The 21,244-nt window shown below is 42.8% G+C and overlaps 1 protein-coding gene across 1 annotated transcript in view; it reads left to right on the top strand.

Moving 5' to 3' along the window:
- Positions 1-18,888, top strand: part of LOC123993392 (calcium-binding protein 8-like) — a 70,968-nt gene extending 52,080 nt beyond the window's left edge. The window contains exon 6 of the mRNA XM_046295493.1: positions 18,171-18,888. Coding sequence (XP_046151449.1) covers positions 18,171-18,298 — 128 coding nt within the window. The 3' untranslated portion in view covers positions 18,299-18,888. The remainder of the gene's footprint in view (positions 1-18,170) is intronic.
- The last annotated feature ends 2,356 nt before the right edge of the window (positions 18,889-21,244 follow it).

Below are 21,244 nucleotides of genomic sequence, written 5' to 3'. Positions count from 1 at the left end.
TATATGCCTTCCTCCTATAACCCTTCACTTCTGGCGTAGACCCTCAACCTTATCACTCCATCAGTGACATGACTAAGTATATTTTCATATTCTCAGAACCCAACATTCAAAAGGCACTCGCACATCTGAGCAATCTCTTTGCAGGTGCATGGCAACAGTTGAACAAGATGAAGGAAAAAGGAAGCCGCACACTGCTCTTGGTAGTATCACTGATATTTAATAAGCTTACGTATCGGCCTCACGGCCTTCGTCAGAGCTTTTGTGATTTAAAAAAAAATTAGCACCCTTATGTAGACCTAGCCCCACCCACATCCATTCCACGCATGGAAAGGGGTTGGAGGCAAAGGAAAAACAAATAAGTGCTACCAAATATAACAACATGCATCTCACAAACACTACAAAAGTGTATAAATAAGACGTTTTAAACACGTACATAAAATCACAATTAGGACACAGCAAGTTTTCATTAATCATTGGGTACATGGTACGAAAAACATCAGAGTAATCTTAAATAGGCACATAATTCATGTTCAAATTCACAACATAACATACATAGGCATTTCATCATTAAGTCCTTTAGGAAATAATGTCTGGTGGGTGAAAATCCCAAAACATTCTCTTTTGCTCAGAGTATTATTAATATCACCTCCCCTGTCTGATATCTTAACTTTCTCTATGCCACAAAATCTAAAGGTAGAAATGTCATGCTTTAGGTCATTAAAATGTACTGTGACTGGATAATCGACAAAGCAGAGCCCACATGGAAATGTACTAATGTAAATAACACGGGTGGTAGAACACGTAATGATGTCATTTATTTGGAACCGTTTTCCTGTGTGCGGGTGGAAGAAATATTCACACTTCATCATATTGTTGCACTGTGCGCATCCTCTGCATTTATAGCTACCATTTGATAGAGGGAGTAAAAGAGCCTGGCTGATTTTCTTTAGTGGCTGGACGTGAGGCCGAAACGTAAGCCTATTATATATCAGTGATACTACCAAGAGCAGTGTGCGGTTTCCTTTTTCCTTCATATTCTCAGAACCCAACACAAGTATTAATGTTGAGCAAGTGTGAAAATCGCTGCAAAATGTTTGAATCCCTTTTCTCCTAAAAGTATTACTTCCCCATGTTTCCAGCAACTGCAGTGTATGATATGCCATTTTGAAGCTCTGAGTCTGTACTTTTATTCAATGTAAAAAATCAAAATAAAATAGATTTTGGAACATAAGACTGAAAAGAGATGGTGGGTCACAAATGTGTTAACAGGGAATGTAACACCGCCAGGAAAAGCCTGAGGTAACTGTCAAATCAAAAACACAGAAACTCTACAGGGGTATTCCAGAAAGATGGTTTAATAAATTATGGATTTCCTGAACATATCCGGCTTGTTTTAACCAGATGAGAAGTACTCATCTGCTTGCCATTACAGTGTGTGGGTTGTTGTCTTACAGTTGATGTAGCTTGTGTAATTGAGGCTGGTATTATTGTTATTTCACTTTCCATCTCCTTTTGTCTTTCCACTACCATCAAGCAGTAATGATAGACATTTTAGAAGATTCAACATCTACTCTCTGCACAGCTTCCCAAGCAACCACCATATGATACAAAATCAGCTTCCCCAAAGACAGAGTAGGGGGGGGTATGCTGTGAAGCCTGTGAAGACATACTGAGGGAGGGGGGGATTGCTTAGGAGACTCTTCTCCAGGTTCATCTCTCTGTAGATGATGACTTTTTTATGGAAGGTTTGGGAATCGCTTCCTTTTAGGTGGTTGTAGAATTTAATGGCTCTTTTCTGGATTTTGATAATTAGCGGGTATCGGCCTAATTCTGCTCTGCATGCATTATTTGGTGTTTTACATTGTATATGGAGGATATTTTTGCAGAATTCTGCATGCAGAGTCTCAATTTGGTGTTTGTCCCATTTTGTGAATTCTTGGTTGGTGAGCGGACCCAGACCTCACAACCATAAAAGGGCAATGGGTTCTATAACTGATTAAAGTATTTTTAGCCAGATCCAAATTGGTATGTTTAATTTTATGTTCCTTTTGATGGCATAGAAGGCCTTTCTTGCCTTGTCTCTCAGATCGTTCACAGATTTGTGGTAATTACCTGTGGCCAAGGTATGTATATTTTTTGTGTGCTCTAGGGCGGTGTCTAGATGGAACTTGTATTTGTGGTCCTGGCGACTGGACCTTTTTTGGAACACCATTATTTCGGTCTTACTGAGATTTGCTGTCAGGGCCCAGGTCTGGCAGAATCTGCAGAAGATCTAGGTGCTGCTGTAGGCCCTCCTTGGTTGGTGGCAGAAGCACCAGATCTTCAGCAAAGAGTAGACATTTGACTTCAGATTCTAGTAGGGTGATCCCGGGTGTTGCAGACTGTTCTAGTGCCCTCACCAATTTGTTGATATATATGTTGCAGAGGGTGGGGCTTAAGCTGCATCCCTGTCTCACCCCACGGCCCTGTGGAAAGAAATTTGTGAATTTTGCACATTTTAACCGCAGATTTGTTATTTGTGTACATGGATTTTATAATGCCTTATGTTTTTCCCTCAACAACACTTGCAATTAATTTGTATAGCAGACCCTCCTGCCAAATTGAGTCAAAGGATTTTTTTAAATCAACAAAACATGAGAAGACTTTGCCTTTGTTTTGGTTTGTTTGTTTGTCAATTAGGATGTACAGGGTGAATACGTGGTCTGTCGTACAATTATTTGGTAAAAAGCCAATTTGACAATTGCTCAGTAGATTGTTTTTACTGAGGAAATGTACGAGTCTGCTGTTAATGATAATGCAGAGGATTTTCCCATGTTTGCTGTTGACGCATATCCCACAGTAGTATTGGGGTAAAATTTGTCTCCACTTTTGTGGATTGGGGTGATCAGTCCTTGGTCCCAAATATTGAGGAAGATACCAGAGCTACGGATGATGTTAAAGAGTTTAAGTATAGCCAATTGGAATGTGTTGTTTGTATATGTAATGCTCCAGGTGTCGTGGGTGTGGAGTCAAACGCAGGAGACAGAGAGTGCAATGCTGTGCTCTTTAATTGCACCAATGCACCACAGGGTGCTCACAATAATAACGGCCCCAAAACACAGGGAATTAAAAATGACTACTGAAAAATGCACGACCAGGAACTAACACGTTCCTCTACTACAGAGCCGAAGGTTACAATGAATAATCCCGCACAACAAACAGGCGGGCCGGCTGTCTAAAGAAGCCCAACTAATCATCACAAACAGGTGCTACCAATAAACATACAAGGAGGGGGAGGAAAGACAATCAGTGGCAGCTAATAGGCCGGTGACGACGACCGCCGAGCGCCACCCAACCGGGGAAGGGAAGCCATCCTCGGTCGAACTCGTGACAGTATATTTTATCATTTAATTGAGGATACCATCAAATTCCCTGTCTTAGGTCAGTTAGGATCACCACTGTGTGAGATGTTGCTTCAATATATCCACATAATTTTCCTTCCACATGATGCCATCTATTTTGTGAAGTGCACCAGTCCCTCCTGAGGCAAAGCACCCCCACAACAAGATGCTGCCACCCCCGTGCTTCACGGTTGGGTTGGTGTTCTTCGGCTTGTAAGCCTCCCCCTTTTTCCTTCAAACATAACAATGGTCATTATGGCCAAACAGTTATATTTTTGTTTCATTAGACCAGAGAACATTTCTCCAAAAAGTACGATCTCCGTGCCCATGTGCAGTAGCAAAACGTAGTCTGGCTTTTATTTATGGCAGTTTTGGAGCAGTGGCTTCTTCCTTGCTGAGCAGCCTTTCAGGTTATGTAGATATAGAACTTGTTTTACTATGGATATAGATACTTTTGTACCTGTTTCCTCCAGCAGCTTCACAAGGACCTTTGCTGTTGTTCTGGGATTGATTTGCACTTCTCGCACCAAAGTACGTTCATCTCTAGGAGACACAACTCGTCTCCTTCCTGAGTGGTATGATGGCTACATGGTCCCATGGTGTTTATACTTGCGAACAATTGTTTGTACAGATGAACGTGGTACCTTCAGGCATTTGGAAATTGCTCCCAAGGATGAACCAGACTTGTAGAGGTCTAGAAAAACATTTCTGAGGTCTTGGCTGATTCCTTTTGATTTTCCCATGATGTCAAGCATAGAGGCACTGAGTTTGAAGGTAGGCCTTGAAATACATCCACAGGTACACCTCCAATTGACTCAAATTATGTCAATTATCCTATCAGAAGCTTCTAAAGCCATGACATAATTGTCTGGAATTTTCCGAGCTGTTTAAAGGCACCGTCAACTTAGTGAATGTAAACTTCTGACCCACTGAAATTGTGATACAGTGAATTATAAGTGAAATAATCTGTCTGTAAACAATTGTTGGAAAATGACTTGTGTCAAGCATTAAGTAGATGTCCAAACTGACTTGCCAAAACTATAGTTTGTTAACAAGAAATTTGTGGAGTGGTTGAAAAACGAGTTTTAATGACTCCAACCTAAGTGCACGTAAACTTCCGACTTCAACTGTATATTGTTTAGATTTTCTACCACCAAGTTTACAACTTACCTATTACAGTGGAACGTTTTGTCCAGAAGGTTGTCTAAAAGGGATTGAATTTGTTGTTGCCTAATTGATTTTTAGTAGGTTTCCACACTACATTCCTTCCATCTGTAGCATTTCTTAAGACTACTCAGTTCCTTCGGCTTTGATGCCTCATGATTAACTATTGCTCTGTTCAAGTAGACTGATTTTGCTGTGATCTGATAGGGGTGTGTCACACCCGGACCATGGAGAGCCCTTTGAGTTCTCTATGGTGTTTTAGGCCAGGGCGTGACTCGGGGGTGTTCTAGTCATTATATTTCTATGTTGGTGTTTTAGTATGGTTCCCAATTAGAGGCAGCTGATTATCGTTGTCTCTAATTGGGGATCATACTTAAGTTGTCCTTTGTTCCCACCTGTTTTGTGGGATATTGTTTGTGTTAGTGTTTTGAGCAATACGGCTTTCACGTTCGTGGTGTTTATTGTTTTTTGTCGTTTCACTGTGTAATAAAGTATGTGGAACTCAACTCACTCTGCGTCTTGGTCTGTTTCTATCGATGATCGTGACAGGGTGTCAGTGGGCTGACTGTGAACGCTCTGAGAGACTCTGGGTAGAAATCAGTGATAAAGTAGTATACAGTACTACTGCCAAGAGATGAGCTATAGGTGTTCCTACCATAGGAGTCCCCTCGAAGCCTACCATTGACTACATATCCAGTGTACAACAGAGCTGCAGGAGGTGTGACCTGTTTTTGTTGGTTATGTTGTCATAGTTGTGCCTAGGGGGTCATATGGGGGAGGGAATGCTGTCCCCTCCAGGCAGTTGTTTGTCCCCCTGTGTGCTGAGGGTGTCAAGGTCTTGTCCGGTTCTAGCATTTAGGTCGCCACAGACTAGTACATGTCCCTGGGCCTGGAAATGATTGATTTACCCCTCCAGGATGGAGAACCTGTCTTCATTAAAGTATGGGGATTATAGTGGGGGGATATAGGTAGCACAGACTTTTTTTCTGTGTTAAAATCATTTACTTTTTGAATTTCTAGCCAAATGTAAAATGTTCCTGTTTTGATTAATTTAATGGAGTGAGTTAGGTCTGTTCTATATCAAATTAGCATACCCCCTGTCCCTTCCCTGTTTCACACCTGGTAGTTTGGTGGATGAGACTACCAGGTCTCTGTAACCTAGAGGCCAACCAGTGGGTCCGTCTCCTCTATACCATGTTTCTTGTAGGATGACAATGTCTGATTTCTTTGATGATGTCCAGGTTCCTGCTCTTTAGGCCAAAGGCAGATGACCTCAGGCCTTGGATATTCCAGGATGAGATAGTGAAGGCTTTGTGTTTCATAAAGTGTCCAATGTTATTGGTCGTGTGGTTTGGTCTCAGGCCAGTAAGTGTGAGCAGAGCCTGCTGAGCATCTGGTACATTCCATTAGCTTGGGCGAGTGTAAGAGTGGGGGTTGGGCCTGTTTGCCCGCTCACGCCTGGACGTATGTGTGATTTCCATGTTGAGGCTCTTTTTGTGTGGGTGTGGGGTGGGCAGGTGTGGCATAGGTCTGATCTGATGGGCCCTAAATAGAGTGTGGGCGTTGTTCACCTGGGGGGGGGTGTTGATTGGTTGGGGTGGGGGTGTGGATGTGGCTGGTGGTGTTGTGGTCTGAATATAGGTCCTCTCGGCGTGGGTCCTCTATGTGTAGATCCGGGGGGGGGGGGGGGTCCGCAGGTCTGGGAGCGTGTCTCACTGGTCTGGGTGGGGTGTCTAGTTGAAGGCTGGGATGGCTCAGGAGTCTGGCCCGAATCAGTTCCTGGTTAAGTTAAAGGGGGGAAGGTGATGTGGAGACATATTGGTGCACCTTCAAGAGGACGGCGTAGAGGGAAGGATGACCCAAGCCCAAGTTGGCTAGCCTGTTGGCACCCTACCTCTCCGGGAAGGCCTACTTTGACTTGAATGCCGACCAGGCCGTGAATTATGAGGGACTCAAACATGAAATCCTGAGCCTTTATGGGTTCAGCCTCACACGCCATGTACAACTGGTCCACAACTAGGCCTTTGACTCCACCCTATCAGATGAGTGACCTGGTGCGCCTGACCAGGGGCTGGCTACTGACTGATGTACCGTCCCTCCCGATGATTGACAAGGTCGTCCTGGATCGCTACCTTCAGGCCCTGCCATACGAGATGAAGAAGACGGTGAGCATGCAGAACCCCCAGAGCCTGGAGGAATTGCTGACCACTGTGCAAACTCACCCAGGACCTGCTGAGAGGGGCCCGAGCGGAGAGAGTGGACCCGGTGATTAGAAGAACTGCACAGAGAGAGGCGAGGGGCTGAAGGGGGCCCAGCCAAGGCCGTGAAGCGGGAGGGTGACCCAAAACAATGACATCGGCCATTGCTGGCCCTAGATCAGAGGCGCTGGTCTGAGTACGGTGAGCCCGGACAAATCGTGTGGAGCTGTCCCGGCCGGGAGGAGACCATGCCATCCACATCCCCCAGCTCTGGGATAACCCAGATGGTGAATTATGTCACCTCCTGTTGGGCGCACACCGAGACGGCACCTCAGATGGTTCCTGTATGAATCGATGGCATATTATGCACCAGCGCTCTGCTGGACTCCGGCAGCATGGTGACCCTGACCCACCCACAGTGGCTCACACAAGAAGGGAAAGATGAACCGGGGGACAAGGAGGTGACAGTGTCCTGTGTACACGGGGACACAAAGAGGTACCCAACTGTGCCGGTGAGGATAACCACCCCAGATGCGAGTGGGGGCTGTTCTTAACCTTCCCGTGTCCATTCTCCTCGGTAGAGATTGCCCTCTCTTCCAGGCACTGTGGAGGAGGGACCTGGGGAGGCACGCATGCGAGGTAGGAAGGAGAGGAAAAGGACGGTGGCCTGTGCAACCCACCCCCCGCCGCAAGAGGTGTCCACTGGAACCGAGTCGGACCCGGAGGAGGGAGAAGACCCCTCTCCGGAAAGCGGGCCACCAGGCTCCCCTTTATGGAGGTGGAGGCACCAGATGGACCTCCCAACATGCGAATCCTCACGGGTCAGTTTCCGGATGGCCCAATCTCCAGAACGCGAGGAGCCAGGTGATTGCGGTGGATGGCGTGCTGTTACTTGGGGTAAGTGAGTGGTGCTACCCCCACTTCGCCATCAAGAATAATTTATTGTATCAGGTAGTAAAGCACAATGGGGAGACGAAGGACTTGTTACTCATACCCAGCCAGTATGTTAGGACTGTCTTGCAGCTTGCCCACACCCACCTGCTTGGGGCACACCTGGGGATGAAGAAAACCAGGGAGCGGATCGGTAACCGATTCCACTGGCCCGTAGTCAAGCGTGCCGTGGTGGACTACTGCCGTAGTTGCCCGGAGTGCCAGATCACTGCAGGGTACATTTTAGAAACCCTTTAGTTCCCTTGCCAGTTATAGGTATGCCATTTGAGCAGGTGGTGATGGATCTGGTGGGGCAATTGGTGAAGACTGCGAGGGGACACCAATACATCCTGGTAATCATGGATTACGCCACCAGGTATCCTGACGCAATCCCGTTACGCATGGCGACAGTGAAAGGTATCGCACGGGAGCTCTTACATTTATTCAGCCGGGTGGGTATCCCACGGGAAATCCTGATGGACCAGGGCACCGCATTCATGTCTCATGTGATGAAAGATGTCTGCAATCTACTACAAATCAAACAGGTGAGGACTAGTGTGTACCATCCACAAACGGACGGGCTAGTTGAACGCTTCAATAAGACCCTAAAGCAGATGCTGAAGAAGGACATCGAGAGAGACGCGAGGAACTGGGACCAGCTGCTAGCCCACCTGATGTTCTCAGTGCGCGAGGAACCCCAAGCACCCACTGGGTTCTCCCCCTTTGAGCTCCTGTATGGCCGTCGGCCCCGCAAACTGCTGGATCCAGCCAAGGAGGTCTGGGAGTAGCAGCTTCCCTCCCCCATCACAGCGTAGTAGAACATGAGGAGGAGATGAGGGAGAGGATGACGGCGATTTTGCCAGTGGTGAGAGAGTACATGGCTCAGGCGCAACACGCCCAGGAGCGTGTCTACAACCGGGGGACCCAATCACGATAGTTCCACCCAGGTGAGAAGGTCTTGGTGTTGGTCCCTACAATGGAGAGTAAATTCCTGACTATGTGGCATGGGCCCTACGACATCGTAGAGAGGGTAAGCGATGTCAATTACAAGGTCCATGTGAACTTGCTGAAGAAATGGCACACACGAGAGCCGCTGTGCGCAACGTGGACCCGGCAACAGCAGAGCCCGCCCCCTGTCGAAGTTGCAATGGGGGAAGACCACAGCCCGATCCAATGACAAGAGCTCAGATTTGGACCAGCAGAATACGGCCGTGTTCTCAGAGGTGCCGGGGCACATAGATCTCCTGGAACATCATATCCACACGTCCGGGAGAAAGTGTGTAAATGGCCATACCGGATACCAGAAGCCCGGAGGGTGGCGGTCCAGCGGGAGGTGATGACAATGCTAGAGATGGGGGTACTGGAGGAGTCCCACAGTGAGTGGTCTTTCCCTATAGTGCTGGTGCCGAAACCTGACAAAACCGTCCGCTTCTGCAATGACTTTCGGGGCCTGAACGAGGTCAGTAAGTCCGACGCCTACCCCATTCCCCGGGTGGATGAACTAATCGACTGCTTGGGGATGACGAGATATGTCAGCAACTTGGATCTGACGAAGTGGTACTGGCAGGTGCAGCTGGCAGCGGCCTCCTGGGAGAAGATGGCCTTCTCCACCCCAGGGGGGGCTATACAACTACCGGGTTCTTCCTTTCTGGCTCCACGGGGCAACAGCGAGCTTTCAACAACTCATAGACGGTGTCCAGTGGCCACACAGTGAGTACACGGCTGCTTACTTGAATTTTTTAAGAACATGCTGAAAAATGCAGGAGCTTATCTTCTCATGACCTCTTTGTCGCTCTCTTCTTCTCTTCCGCGCCCCATATATCTCTGTAGTTGGTTTAATTTCCTAAGCAATTCACTTTTGGTTCTTTGTATAGTTTTTTTTTCAAGCATACGGACATGAGATGAGTTATTAATTGTGCGAATCAATGAGTCCCTAGCCCCAAGTTGTGTGGCCGGGTGCCTATTAGACTTATGTTAAATTATTTCTCACCTTTTCTCATGATTATTATTTCGGCTTTGCTGGCCCATTGTAAATTACCAATACATTTCTGATCAATAGATACAATTCTGAACATAATAATTTATAATACTAATGCAGAGGCACCAATAAATTGTCCAGTACACTTATTGTATGCTGTTTGAATGTACATTCCCTTATGTCTATGCTTCTAAGGTGACTAAGAGGCTTTATTCTTGTGACGAAGTGTATCAGTGAACTGTATTCTGTGATTAGTTACAAAACCATAGAAATGCAATTGTGTATTGCTGCTTTCTGTCAGATATCCAACCGTCACCTTTGTTGACCATGAGAGCATTTTGCAGTGAATATGGGTTGAGGCATACTATTTAGGCTCGGAAGGACGTGGTCCATTGTTTACCTTGTCATCAATGACATGATGCCCATTGTTACTTGGCAACGACCACAAGGGCGTTTCAAAGAGCAGTCAGTCAAGGTGAGCTCATGAATATAAGCTCCCAGCACACTCAGCCTGTTTTTTCAGGCTCCCTGATAGTTAGAGATGATAAAAGGTACAATTTCTTAAATTATTCTAAATATTATGGGTGATGCTTTGGTCATTCAAATGCTAGGGAGGGAGGGGGCAGGCAGGAGAGAGGATAGGAAGGATTGAGTGAGAGAGCAGGAGGAGATGGGTTCAGGGAGAGAGCAGGAGGGGAGGTCGGGTTGAGGGAGAGCGCAGGATGGTTAGGAAGATGGTAACCTCTGGTTAAGCTTCCAATTCTAGTTGTTTCTTCTCTCCCTCCCTTATCCTCTTGACTCTTTCCATGTTTCTCACATCCTCTTATCTCCTCTATTGTGCTTCCCTTTAAAATCTCCTCTCAGACCCTCCCCATCTGCTCTCTTGCTCTCACTTACTGCAATCTCTTCATCTCTCCCTCTATCCTTTCCCTTGCTCAAACTGTCTGTCCTCCATTCTCTCATTAACTCCTTATTTCATCTTCTCTCTCTCAAATTCAATATGCTTTAATGGCATGAATATTGTTGCCATGGCATGAATAATGTTGCCAAAGCAAAGTGATACACACAATTCTGGGGGAAAAAAGTGACAACAATAAAACAGTAGCTATAATACAAAAAAATATATATCAAATCAAACAAATACATATCTTACACAAAAATGTTTTTATATATATATATATATATACATATGTTAACGTTCAGAATATAATTCCTGAAACAATAAATGATTGGTGGAATTTATATTGTTTAAATAGCTACTATTGTTATAATACATAATACATAATAAATAGTACATTTTATGTTTCCTCCCTTAACTTGTGGCAAGCTGTGAGAAATTGTGCATCCATGGGTTGTGTTTTTTTTATTACCAATTTTAACACATTTATTTTCATTGCACATTGATTTAATAACGTTGTAGGTTCTTCCTCCAATTCCACTTTGGATGAGTTTGATTGAGAAAGAGTCCTTTACGCCAGATGGAATCGAAAGGCTTTTTGAAGTCAATAAAGCAGGCAAATATAAGGGTGTGGAGAGTATAGATGTGATCAGAGGTTCTTTGTTTTGGTAGGAAGACAATTTGACAAGGACTTAAAACACTGTTTTTGTTTTAAGGAAGGTCTGTATCCTCCTATTAATTATGCTATAGAAAACAATCCCTAGATTGCTGGTCACTCACATCTCCCTGTTAATTATTATGATCGAATTTGTCTCTACTTTTGAATATGGGTGTTATTATGCCTTTATTTCATATTTCTGGAAAGTATCCTACATTCAGCATCCTACATCCAATGGATTTTGTTGTTTCTAAATTTTGTAATTTAGTCTCAGTTAATTTCTGGTATTCTGGATTTTCAATACACTTTTTCTAAGTAGTTTTTCCAGGTGTTGCCATTTTGCATGGCAGTGTTTTTCTTGTTATGTGAGGCATTATGTTTCCCCCATATTTCCCAAAATGAGTTTTGGTTTATTGCCTCTTCAATTTCTTCAAGCTTTTTATATTATTTTTGGGCCAGGTGATATTTTAGATGTCCATCCAGAGGGGTATCCCAGAAAGCTGGATTAGTGATTTAGCGAGATCTGTCAAACCAGAACTTGTGCAAACTCAGACTTTCTGGCTCCAGAAAGAGAGATTGAAAGAGCCTGAATGCTCTGAAGCAAACCTGCTATCTTGTAGTTTAACTTGATCTTAGCCTGTCCTGGTGAATAAAAACAGGACTTCTCTGCCAATCAGATTCTTGTTTGTTACTATGGCCTGTCCCTTCTCTGAAAATCCACTTAACATCGGAACCTGCATTGTTCGCCATGCTTTACAAAGGGAACAATGTATTGGACATGGAATACATCCTTTAGATAATTCAGAATAATACATGTTTTTGCTATTTCACTCTTACAGTGCATTCGGAAAGTATTCAGACCCCTTGACTTTTTCCACATTTTGTTACGTTACAGCCTCATTCTAAAATGGATTTAAAAATAATAATACATCTCATCCATCTACACACAATATGATGTCATGATGAAAAAGCAAACACATGTTCTTTTTTTGCACATTTTTGCAAAACAGCAACTGAAATATAACATTTGCATAAGCATTCAAACACTATATTTAGGATTACAGCCTTGAGTCTTCTTGGGTATGACGCTACAAGCTTGGCACACCTGTATTTGGGGAGTTTCTCCCATTATTCTCTGCAGATCCTCTCAAGCTTTGTCAGGTTGGATGGGGAGTGTCGGTTCACAGCTATTTTAAGGTCTCTCCAGAGAAGTTCTATCGGGTTCAAGTCCGGGCTCTGCCAGGCCTCTCAAGGACATTCAGAGACTTCTCCCCAAGCCACTCCTGTGTTGTCTAGGCTGTGTGCTTAGGGTCCTTGTCCTGTTGGAATGTGAACCTTTGCACCGGTCTGAGGTCCTGAGCACTCTGGAGCAGGTTTTCATCAAGGAGCTCTCTGTACTTTGCTCTGTTAATCTTTTTCTCGATCCTGACTGGTCTCCCAGTTACTGCCGCTGAAAAACATCCCCACAGCATGATGCTGCCACCACCATGCTTCACCGTGACACTTGGCATTCAGGCCAAAGAGTTCAATCTTGGTTTCATCAAACCAGATAATCTTGTTTCTCATGGTCTGAGAGTCCTTCATGTGCCTTTTGGCAAACTCCAAGCAGGCTGTCATGTGCCTTTTAATGAGGAGTGGCTTCTGTCTGGCCACTCTACTATAAAGGCCTTATTGGTGGAGTGCTGCAGATGGTTGTCCTTCTGGAAGGTTCTCCCATCTCCACAGAGGAACTCTGCAGCTCTGTCAGAGTGACCATTGAGTTCTTGGTCACCTCCTTGTCCAAGGCCCTTTTTCCATTTAAGAATGAGGGAGGGGACCTTCAATACTGCATAATCTTTTTGGTACCCTTCCCCAGATCTGTGCCTCGACACAATCATGTGTCTGCACTTTACGGACAATTCCTTTAACCTCATTGCTTGTTTTTTGCTTTGACATGCACTGTCAACTGTGGGACCAAAAATAAACAGGAGTGTGCCTTTCCAAATCATGTCCAATCAATTGAATTTACCACAGTTGTAGAAACATCTCAAGGATGATCAATGGAAACAAGATGCACCTAAACTCAGTTTTGAGTCTCAAAGTGAAGGGTCTGAATACTTATGTAAATAAGGCATTTCTGTTTTTAAATTAGCTAAAAAATCAAAATACCTGTTTTCGCTTTGTAAATATTGGGGTATTGTGTAAAATAATTTAATCAGTTTCAGAATGAGGCTGTAACGTAACATGTGAAAAAGGGGAAGGTGTCTGAATAGTTTCCGAATGCACTGTATGTCCTGAATACATTTACATTGAAAAATGTTGTCATTTAGCAGATGCTCTTATCCAGAGCGACTTACAGTTAGTGCATTCTTCTTACAAACTTCTTAGTGCTAGGCGTCCCGCTGGCGGGACAACTTCCGGTGAAACTGGAGGGCGCGCAATTCAAATAAATTATCATAACAATTATGGATATTAACCTCTTGCTCCTACCTGACACAAAGGCGTCCCATCTAGACATCTGGAAATGCAAATGCGCTACGCTAAATGCTAATAGTACTAGTTAAAACTCAAACGTTCATTAAAATACACATGCAGGGTATTGAATTAAAGCTACACTCGTTGTGAATCCAGGCAATAAGTCAGATTTTTAAAATGCTTTTCGGCGAAAGCATGAGAAGCTATTATCTGATAGCATGTAACACCCCAAAAGACCCGCAGGGGACGTAAACAAAATAGTTAGCATAGTCAGCGCTACACAAAACACACAAATAAAATATAAAACATTCATTACCTTTGACCATCTTCTTTGTTGGCACTCCTAGATGTCCCATAATCACTATTGGGTCTTTTTTTCGATTAAATCGGTCCATATATAGCCTAGATATCGATCTATGAAGACTGTGTGATCAACTAAAAAAAATAGCGTTTTATAACGTAACGTCATTTTTTGAAATTAAAAAAGTCGACAATAAACTTTCACAAAACACTTCGAAATACTTTTGTAATGCAACTTTAGGTATTAGTAAACGTTAATAAGCGATCAAATTGATAACGAGGCGATGTATATTCTATAGGGGTACGTCTGGAAATAATGTCCGGGTAAATCTCAACCAAAATATCCGGTCGGAGACCTGAAGAAATGGGCTGTCTCTTCTTCGTTTGACCAAGAAACAAAGCCTAGGCAAATGACAAGACTGTTGACATCGTGTGGAAGCTGTAGGTATTGCAACCTCGGCCACATTTAATGTTGTTCGCCTTTATCAATCGGTTGAAGTGGCGCATGGATATATGTTTCCATTTTCAGTGATCAGATTTTCCTGCACTTTTTGATGAAACGCACGTTATGTTATAGTCACAGCCGTGATTTAACCAGTTTTATAAACGTCTGAGTGTTTTCTATCCACACATACTAATCATATGCATATACTATATTCCTGGCACAAGTAGCAGGGCGCTGAAATGTTGCGCGATTTTTAACAGAATGTTCGAAAAAGTAGAGGGTCGACTTAAGAGGTTAAACATTTAATCAGTTGAAAGCTTAAATTCTTGTTAATCTAACTGCACTGTCCGATATACAGTAGCCATTACAGCGAAATCATGCCATGCGATTGTTTGAGGACGTCGCCCAACATCAAAATATTTTTCCACCGGCACAAGTTTCATAAATTCACAAATAGCTATTAAATATTCACTTACTTTTTGAAAATTATCCACTGATTTGTTATCCAATGGGTCCCAGCTATAACATGTAGTGTCGCTTTGTTAGATAAAATCCTTCTTTATATCCCAAAAAGTCAGTTTAGTTGGCGTCATCTTTTTGAGTAATAACATGCAGAGAAAGGAATCCAAAAATCTAGCACTAAACTTTAAAACAAGTCAAAATACATTTCTATTGACTCCTCGGATAGCCTAAAATGTAATCAAACTATACAATTTCATACGGAAAGAAGTATGTTCAATAGGAAACCGATATTAGCAGGTGCGTCTTGTCTTCATCGTGCGCCCAAAAACGAATTTCCAAGACTTTGTTCTTCTTGTACTAAAACTGTTCTTTCTCATTAGTTTTGGAAGAAACAAGTCTGAAACCTTGAACACAACAAAGCATCCTTCACTCATGCTGCCAAACATACCCTCGTAAAACTGACCATCCTACAGATCCTCGACTTCGGCGATGTCATTTATAAAATTGCCTCCAACACTTTACTCAACAAATTAGATGCAGTCTATCACAGTGCAATCCGTTTTGTCACCAAAGCCCCATATACTACCCACCACTGCGACCTGTACGCAGTTGGCTGGCCCTCGCTTCATACTAGTCACCAAACCCAGTGACTCCAGGTCATCTACAAGTCTCTGCTAGGTAAATCCCCGCCTTATCTCAGCTCACTGGTCACCATAGCAGCACCCACTCGTAGCACGTGCTCCAGCAGGTATATCTCACTGGTCACCCCCAAAGCCAATTCCTCCTTTGGCCGCCTTTCCTTCCAATTCTCTGCTGCCAATGACTGGAACGAACTTCAAAAATCACTGAAACTGGAGTCTTATATCTCCCTCACTAACGTTAAGCACCAGCTGTCAGAGCAGCTCACAGATCACTGCACATGTACATAGCCCATCTGTAAACAGCCCATCCAACTACCTCATCCCCATACTGTATTTATTTATTTATTTATTTATTTATTTATTTATCTTGCTCCTTTGCACCCCAGTATCTCTACTTGCACATTCATCTTCTGCACATCTACCATTCCAGTGTTTAATTGCTATATTGTAATTACTTCGCCACCATGGTCTATTTATTGCCTTAGTAAACTCCCTTATCTTACCTCATTTGCACTCACTGTATATAGACTTCTTTTTTTTCTACTGTATGTTTTGTTTATTCCATGTGTAACTCTGAGTTGCTGTATGTGTCGGACTGCTATTCTTTATCTTGGCCAGGTTGCAGTTGCAAATGAGAACTTGTTCTCAACTAGCTTACCTGGTTAAATAAAGGTAAAATAAAAAACTAAAATAAAGAGATAGATGGGAGGGGTTGAATGGAGCTGAAGGTTGGGACTAAATAACAAGATAAGTACTGTAAAACATATATAGGTTAAAACCTTTTTTGAAAGAGCACAGTTTGAAATATATGGCAAATAGATATCAAACCAGATGGACATCATAAATATTTTACCTTTATTTAACTAGTCAAGTCAGTTAAGAACAAATTCTTATTTTCAATGACGGCCTAGGAACAGTGGGTTTCAGGAGTAAGTTCTTTGTTTCTGGCAATTTTGAGCATGTAATCGAACCCACAAATACAGATACTCCAGATACTCAACTAGTCTAAAGATAGCCAGTTGTATTGCTTCTTTAATCAGGACAACAGTTTTCAGCTGTGCTAACAATTGCAAAACGAAATACGCCTTTTATTGGCTTTTTCATTGCAACTACCTAGAAGGCCAGCATCCCGGAGTCGCCTCTTCACTGTTGACGTTGAGAACATATCCTGTAGCTTAGCATCTGTCTGTCCTGTAGCTTAGCATCCACTTCATCGGACCATTACTGTATTGAGTGTGTCACTGGTACTTCCTGTTTAAGATTTTGCTTCTAATCAGGAGGATATAATTATGGTCTGATTTGCCAAAGGGTGGGTGAGGGAGGGCCTTGTATATGTTTCTATGTGGGGAGTAAAGGTGATCTAGAGTTTTGTCGCCTCTAGTTGCACAGGTGTTAAAATTGAGGTAAAACGGATTTCCATTTCCCTGCATTAAAATCACCAGCCACGAGAAACACCACCTCTGGATGTACATTTTCTTGTTTGCTTATGGCCCTATACAGCTCGTTGAGTGCGGTCTTTCTAAAAGCATCGGATTGTGGTGGTAAATAGACAGCTACGAAAAATATAGACTAAAACTCTCCCGGTAAATGGCATGGTCTGCAGCTTATTATGAGCTATTCTAACTCAAGCGAGCAAAAACTTGAGACTTCCTTAACATTAGAGATCGTGCACCAGCTGTTGTTAACAAACAGACACAACCTCCTCCCTTCGTCTTACCCGAGTCTGCCATCCGGATTGAATAACCAGCGAGATGTATATTATCCATGTCCTCTTTCAGCCACGACTCTGAGAAACAGAATATTCTAGTTTTCAGTTCCCGTTGAAAGGACAGTTTCGAACGGCGCTCATCCAGTTTGTTCTCTCGTGTCTGCATGTTCGGCAATAGAACAAAGGGCAAAGGCAGTTGATTTGCTCGTCAACATCGTCTCGTCAAGTACCATTTCTAGACATAAGCAAAAATCATTCTTGACGTACTGTTAATTAGGATAGTACAATACACAACGTGCAATTTTGAAATATGGTAGTGCATTAGCAGTTTCCCTTTTGTTAAGACAGTCACTCAATTAGCCAATGTCAGCTAATATTTTATAGATTGCTGGGTAAGTTAGTCTAGCCAGCTTTCTAAACCTTGTAGCAGTCATGGCTGGATTATTGACCTGGCACGCAAGGCAAATGCCCAGGGGCCCTGACCTCCAGGAGGCCCCCATTGATTTTGTTAGTCACTCTCACTCAGATATCCTGAATGTAGCATAAGTCATGGCAAAATGTGTAGAATTGCAAGAAATTCACTTTAAAACTGCAATATTTTCTCTCCATGCCATGGTAAAATATGTATCATTGCAGAATAATTGCTTTAAACTGCAACATTTTATCTAAGCCCCATGGAAAAAGATGTAGAATTGCAGGACATTAACTTTAATTAAAGCTGCACATTTCTCTGTCCGCAGCCATGAGACAGGCCGCTAACATGTTTTGTCCACGAGGTGTACAACCAAATCTTGCTTAGGGCCCCAAAAAAACTTTCTTTGATTAGATTGTGATGTTAGGCGAGGGGAGGCACATTATCCTCCGATGTAGTAAGCGACTTTTCTTATACTTATTTCTTCTCTTTTTTTCTCTTCTGTCCTCTCCTCTTCTGTCCTCTTCTCCTCTTTCGTTCAGTCCATCCTAAGAAGAAGAACAGACAGACGTGCGTGAGGAAGAGTCTGATCTGTGCCTTCGCCATGGCCTTCATTATCAGCGTCATGCTCATCGCGGCCAATCAGATGCTGCGGAATGGCATGGAGTAGCCAATCACAATGTGAGCCTGGGGAGTGGGCGGAACAGTATTATAACCTCACTTCCTCTCTCTGCAGTAAAAGAAAAAAGGAAGACAGAGCAGCCAGAACCCAAACACATCTGTGAAGGACAACTATATGTTCTTTTAAATAAAGTTTGTTTTGATTTATACCATAAACAGACAAGAGGGTGCAAGGCCTGATGAACAACAAAGTAAAACGAAAAGCCATTTTTTTCAAGTCACTAGGAGGACTTGATTAACATAGATAGACTGGAAGGGATGCAAAGCAATCGTTTTATATTTTGTGGGGATTATTCCTTTCATTTCTGTATCAGAGAAGGCCAGCCGTTTAAATTAAGATTGCTTTTCTAATCTCCCCTTTAAAAGATTTTCTAATCAACAGCAATCTATTCAATATGCAGCAGGTGCTTTGAGCCATTTCTGAACTTTTGGTTCTGGAGTTCATATTATTTCAGGAAGGCAATATATGAGGATACTGATACTGTACTACTGTTCAATGTTTTAAACTGTATATAAACATGTTAAACTGTTCATTAAAAAAAAATATATTGTACTATCTTATATTTAGATTTTATACCTACTCAGTCACTCACCTGTGAACATTCTACACATTTATTTTTACACTGTGACAGAGGTGTAGTTTGCAACTTAAGGACAGACTTGTGTTGGCTCCCAGAGCAAACACCAAGGCTTTAGCTCTGCTGACTAACATAGTCTTCAGTAAAATAGTCGACCTTCTACTGTACACCTGGCATTCACTCCCTCGCAATGTTCTTACAATATAGTTGACTGTCTATTTGTCTGTCTGTCTGTATACACTGCAATGTGACTCTGTGGATATTCAAAGACACTGTATGTATGTGGAGTATTTACCATATGTTGTGTCATTCTCCGTGTCCATAGGACAGGGTGCTGTGTGTGTGTGTGCTAGACTGTCTATGCTTGGTCAAGGTTGCTGCCTGGTGGCTATGGAGAGAACTTCACCCAAATGCTTGGAATTTGAACCACGGATAATACAGTTGTGGTCTAAAATGTCTTTGACCAGGCCCGATTAAGATTGCTTTTCATTCCAGGAGGCTTTTGGGTTTTTCCACTTTTGCCCTCGTTCACTCCCCTTCACAAATCTGATAGGACTAGATGGTTGAAAGCATATGGTGGAAACTCCAACACCTATCCGACCTGAAGGCTTGGTGGAGCTTTTTCTTTACACCTACTGTACCAATCCAGGGCCAATATTCACCACCTAGCGGATTCATGTCATTTAAACTGCTGGCCATAAGACTCACAAAGCGTCTGAGTAGTGCTAAGAAGATACATTTTTACTCCTGCTCTTATGGGTGAAAATAAAAGCTATGCATGAAGCCTCTTTCGTCATTAGAGTCCCACCTCGTTGACAGATATTTAGGAGACCTCATGAGCTGTCCTAACCAGTTGAGGGACCAGCGGGTGCCTTGAAAAGAGAAAATGCAGCGAGTCAGTAGTTCCTGCACCACATGCAATGGCTTTGGAGTTGTTAAAGAAACGTTTTGATATTTAATTTATATACGATCAATCCATAAATAATCTGGACCTACATGCAACAGTATATCTTGCGATTTTGACAATGATTTCTCCTTGGCCTATTTCACATGATATGCCTAAATACTTATGACAGGGGGATTCAACTCTATCCCTACAAGGTCTGGAGCCGACTAGTTTTCTGTTCTACCTGATAATGAATTTTACCCACCTAGTGTGCCGGGTCTACATCAGTCCCTGATTAGAGGGGAACAATGAATAAAAGCAGTGGAACTGGCTTTGAGGTCCAGGGTTGAGTTTGAGGGCACTAGGCTAACAAATAAACATTTTTCTTTTGATTATTTAATAACCTACATCATGCTACTTCATGTTATCCCTTAAAACAGGTTTTAACAAGATTCCTTTTTTTGTTGATATTAGCCCTGGGGACATATGTATCAAGCAGCTCAGAGTAGTGCTGATCAAGAATCAGTTTTGTCTTTTATATCACAATGAATAGAAAGATTACATGGACAGGATGGAGCTAATCCTAGATCAGTACTCGTACTCTGCTGCACTTGATACATACAGCCTCTAAAATCCACATACTGTACACACTGTAACGTGTTCAAGAGACAGAGTAGTTTACAGAGGTCATTCATCGTTAATGTTTTCACTTCCAATATCACATGTGCGGGCTACTGCAATGTATTTATATTCTTGGCCATGTAGTGTAGCTCATCACACACAAAAATCCCCTCACTGTCTCAGATATTTTAATATATTTATATGTGATTGGTCCATCAGTTTATAATAAAGCCATTATGGCTCCTGACACCAGCATCTAATTGTAATGTGTATCTAGATTAGTCATAGTTTTACTATTGAAAATGTTTCTGACATATCTTTTCCGACCTGGTAAAGGGAATGTAACGAAAGAGGTCTATTGCTTGAGGATATTTCTATCACTGAGTTTCTACAGTGCCTTCGGAAAGTTCAGACCCCTTGACTTTTTCCACATTTCTTGAGGTTACAGCCTTATTCTAAAATGTATTGTTATTTAAATTGTTATTTTACACACAATACCCCATAATGACAAAGCAAAAACAGGTTTAAAAAAAGAAAAAACACTGAAATAGCAAGGAGTCATCATGCCAGGTAGTCCTGAGGCATGGTCCTAGGGCCGAGAGAGAGAAAGAAAGAGAAAGAAAGAGAGAATTAGAGAGAGCATACTTAAATAAGGCTGCAACGTAACAAAATGTGGAAAAAGTCAAGGGTTCTGAATACTTTCCGAATGCATTGTATCTATGCCTACCACTCAAGTATCCATGCACATTGTAAATATGGTATTGACACCGACTCTGGAACTGACCCTGTATATACAGTAGCTGACTTACTTTCATGTGTTCTTCTTATTTCTATTTCCTGTGTGTTTTTG

Source organism: Oncorhynchus gorbuscha, linkage group LG02, assembly GCF_021184085.1.
Source record: "Oncorhynchus gorbuscha isolate QuinsamMale2020 ecotype Even-year linkage group LG02, OgorEven_v1.0, whole genome shotgun sequence".
Taxonomy (NCBI): Eukaryota; Metazoa; Chordata; class Actinopteri; order Salmoniformes; family Salmonidae; genus Oncorhynchus; species Oncorhynchus gorbuscha.
Note: the sequence above shows the minus strand (reverse complement) of the source record. Positions and strands in the feature narration are given on the sequence as shown.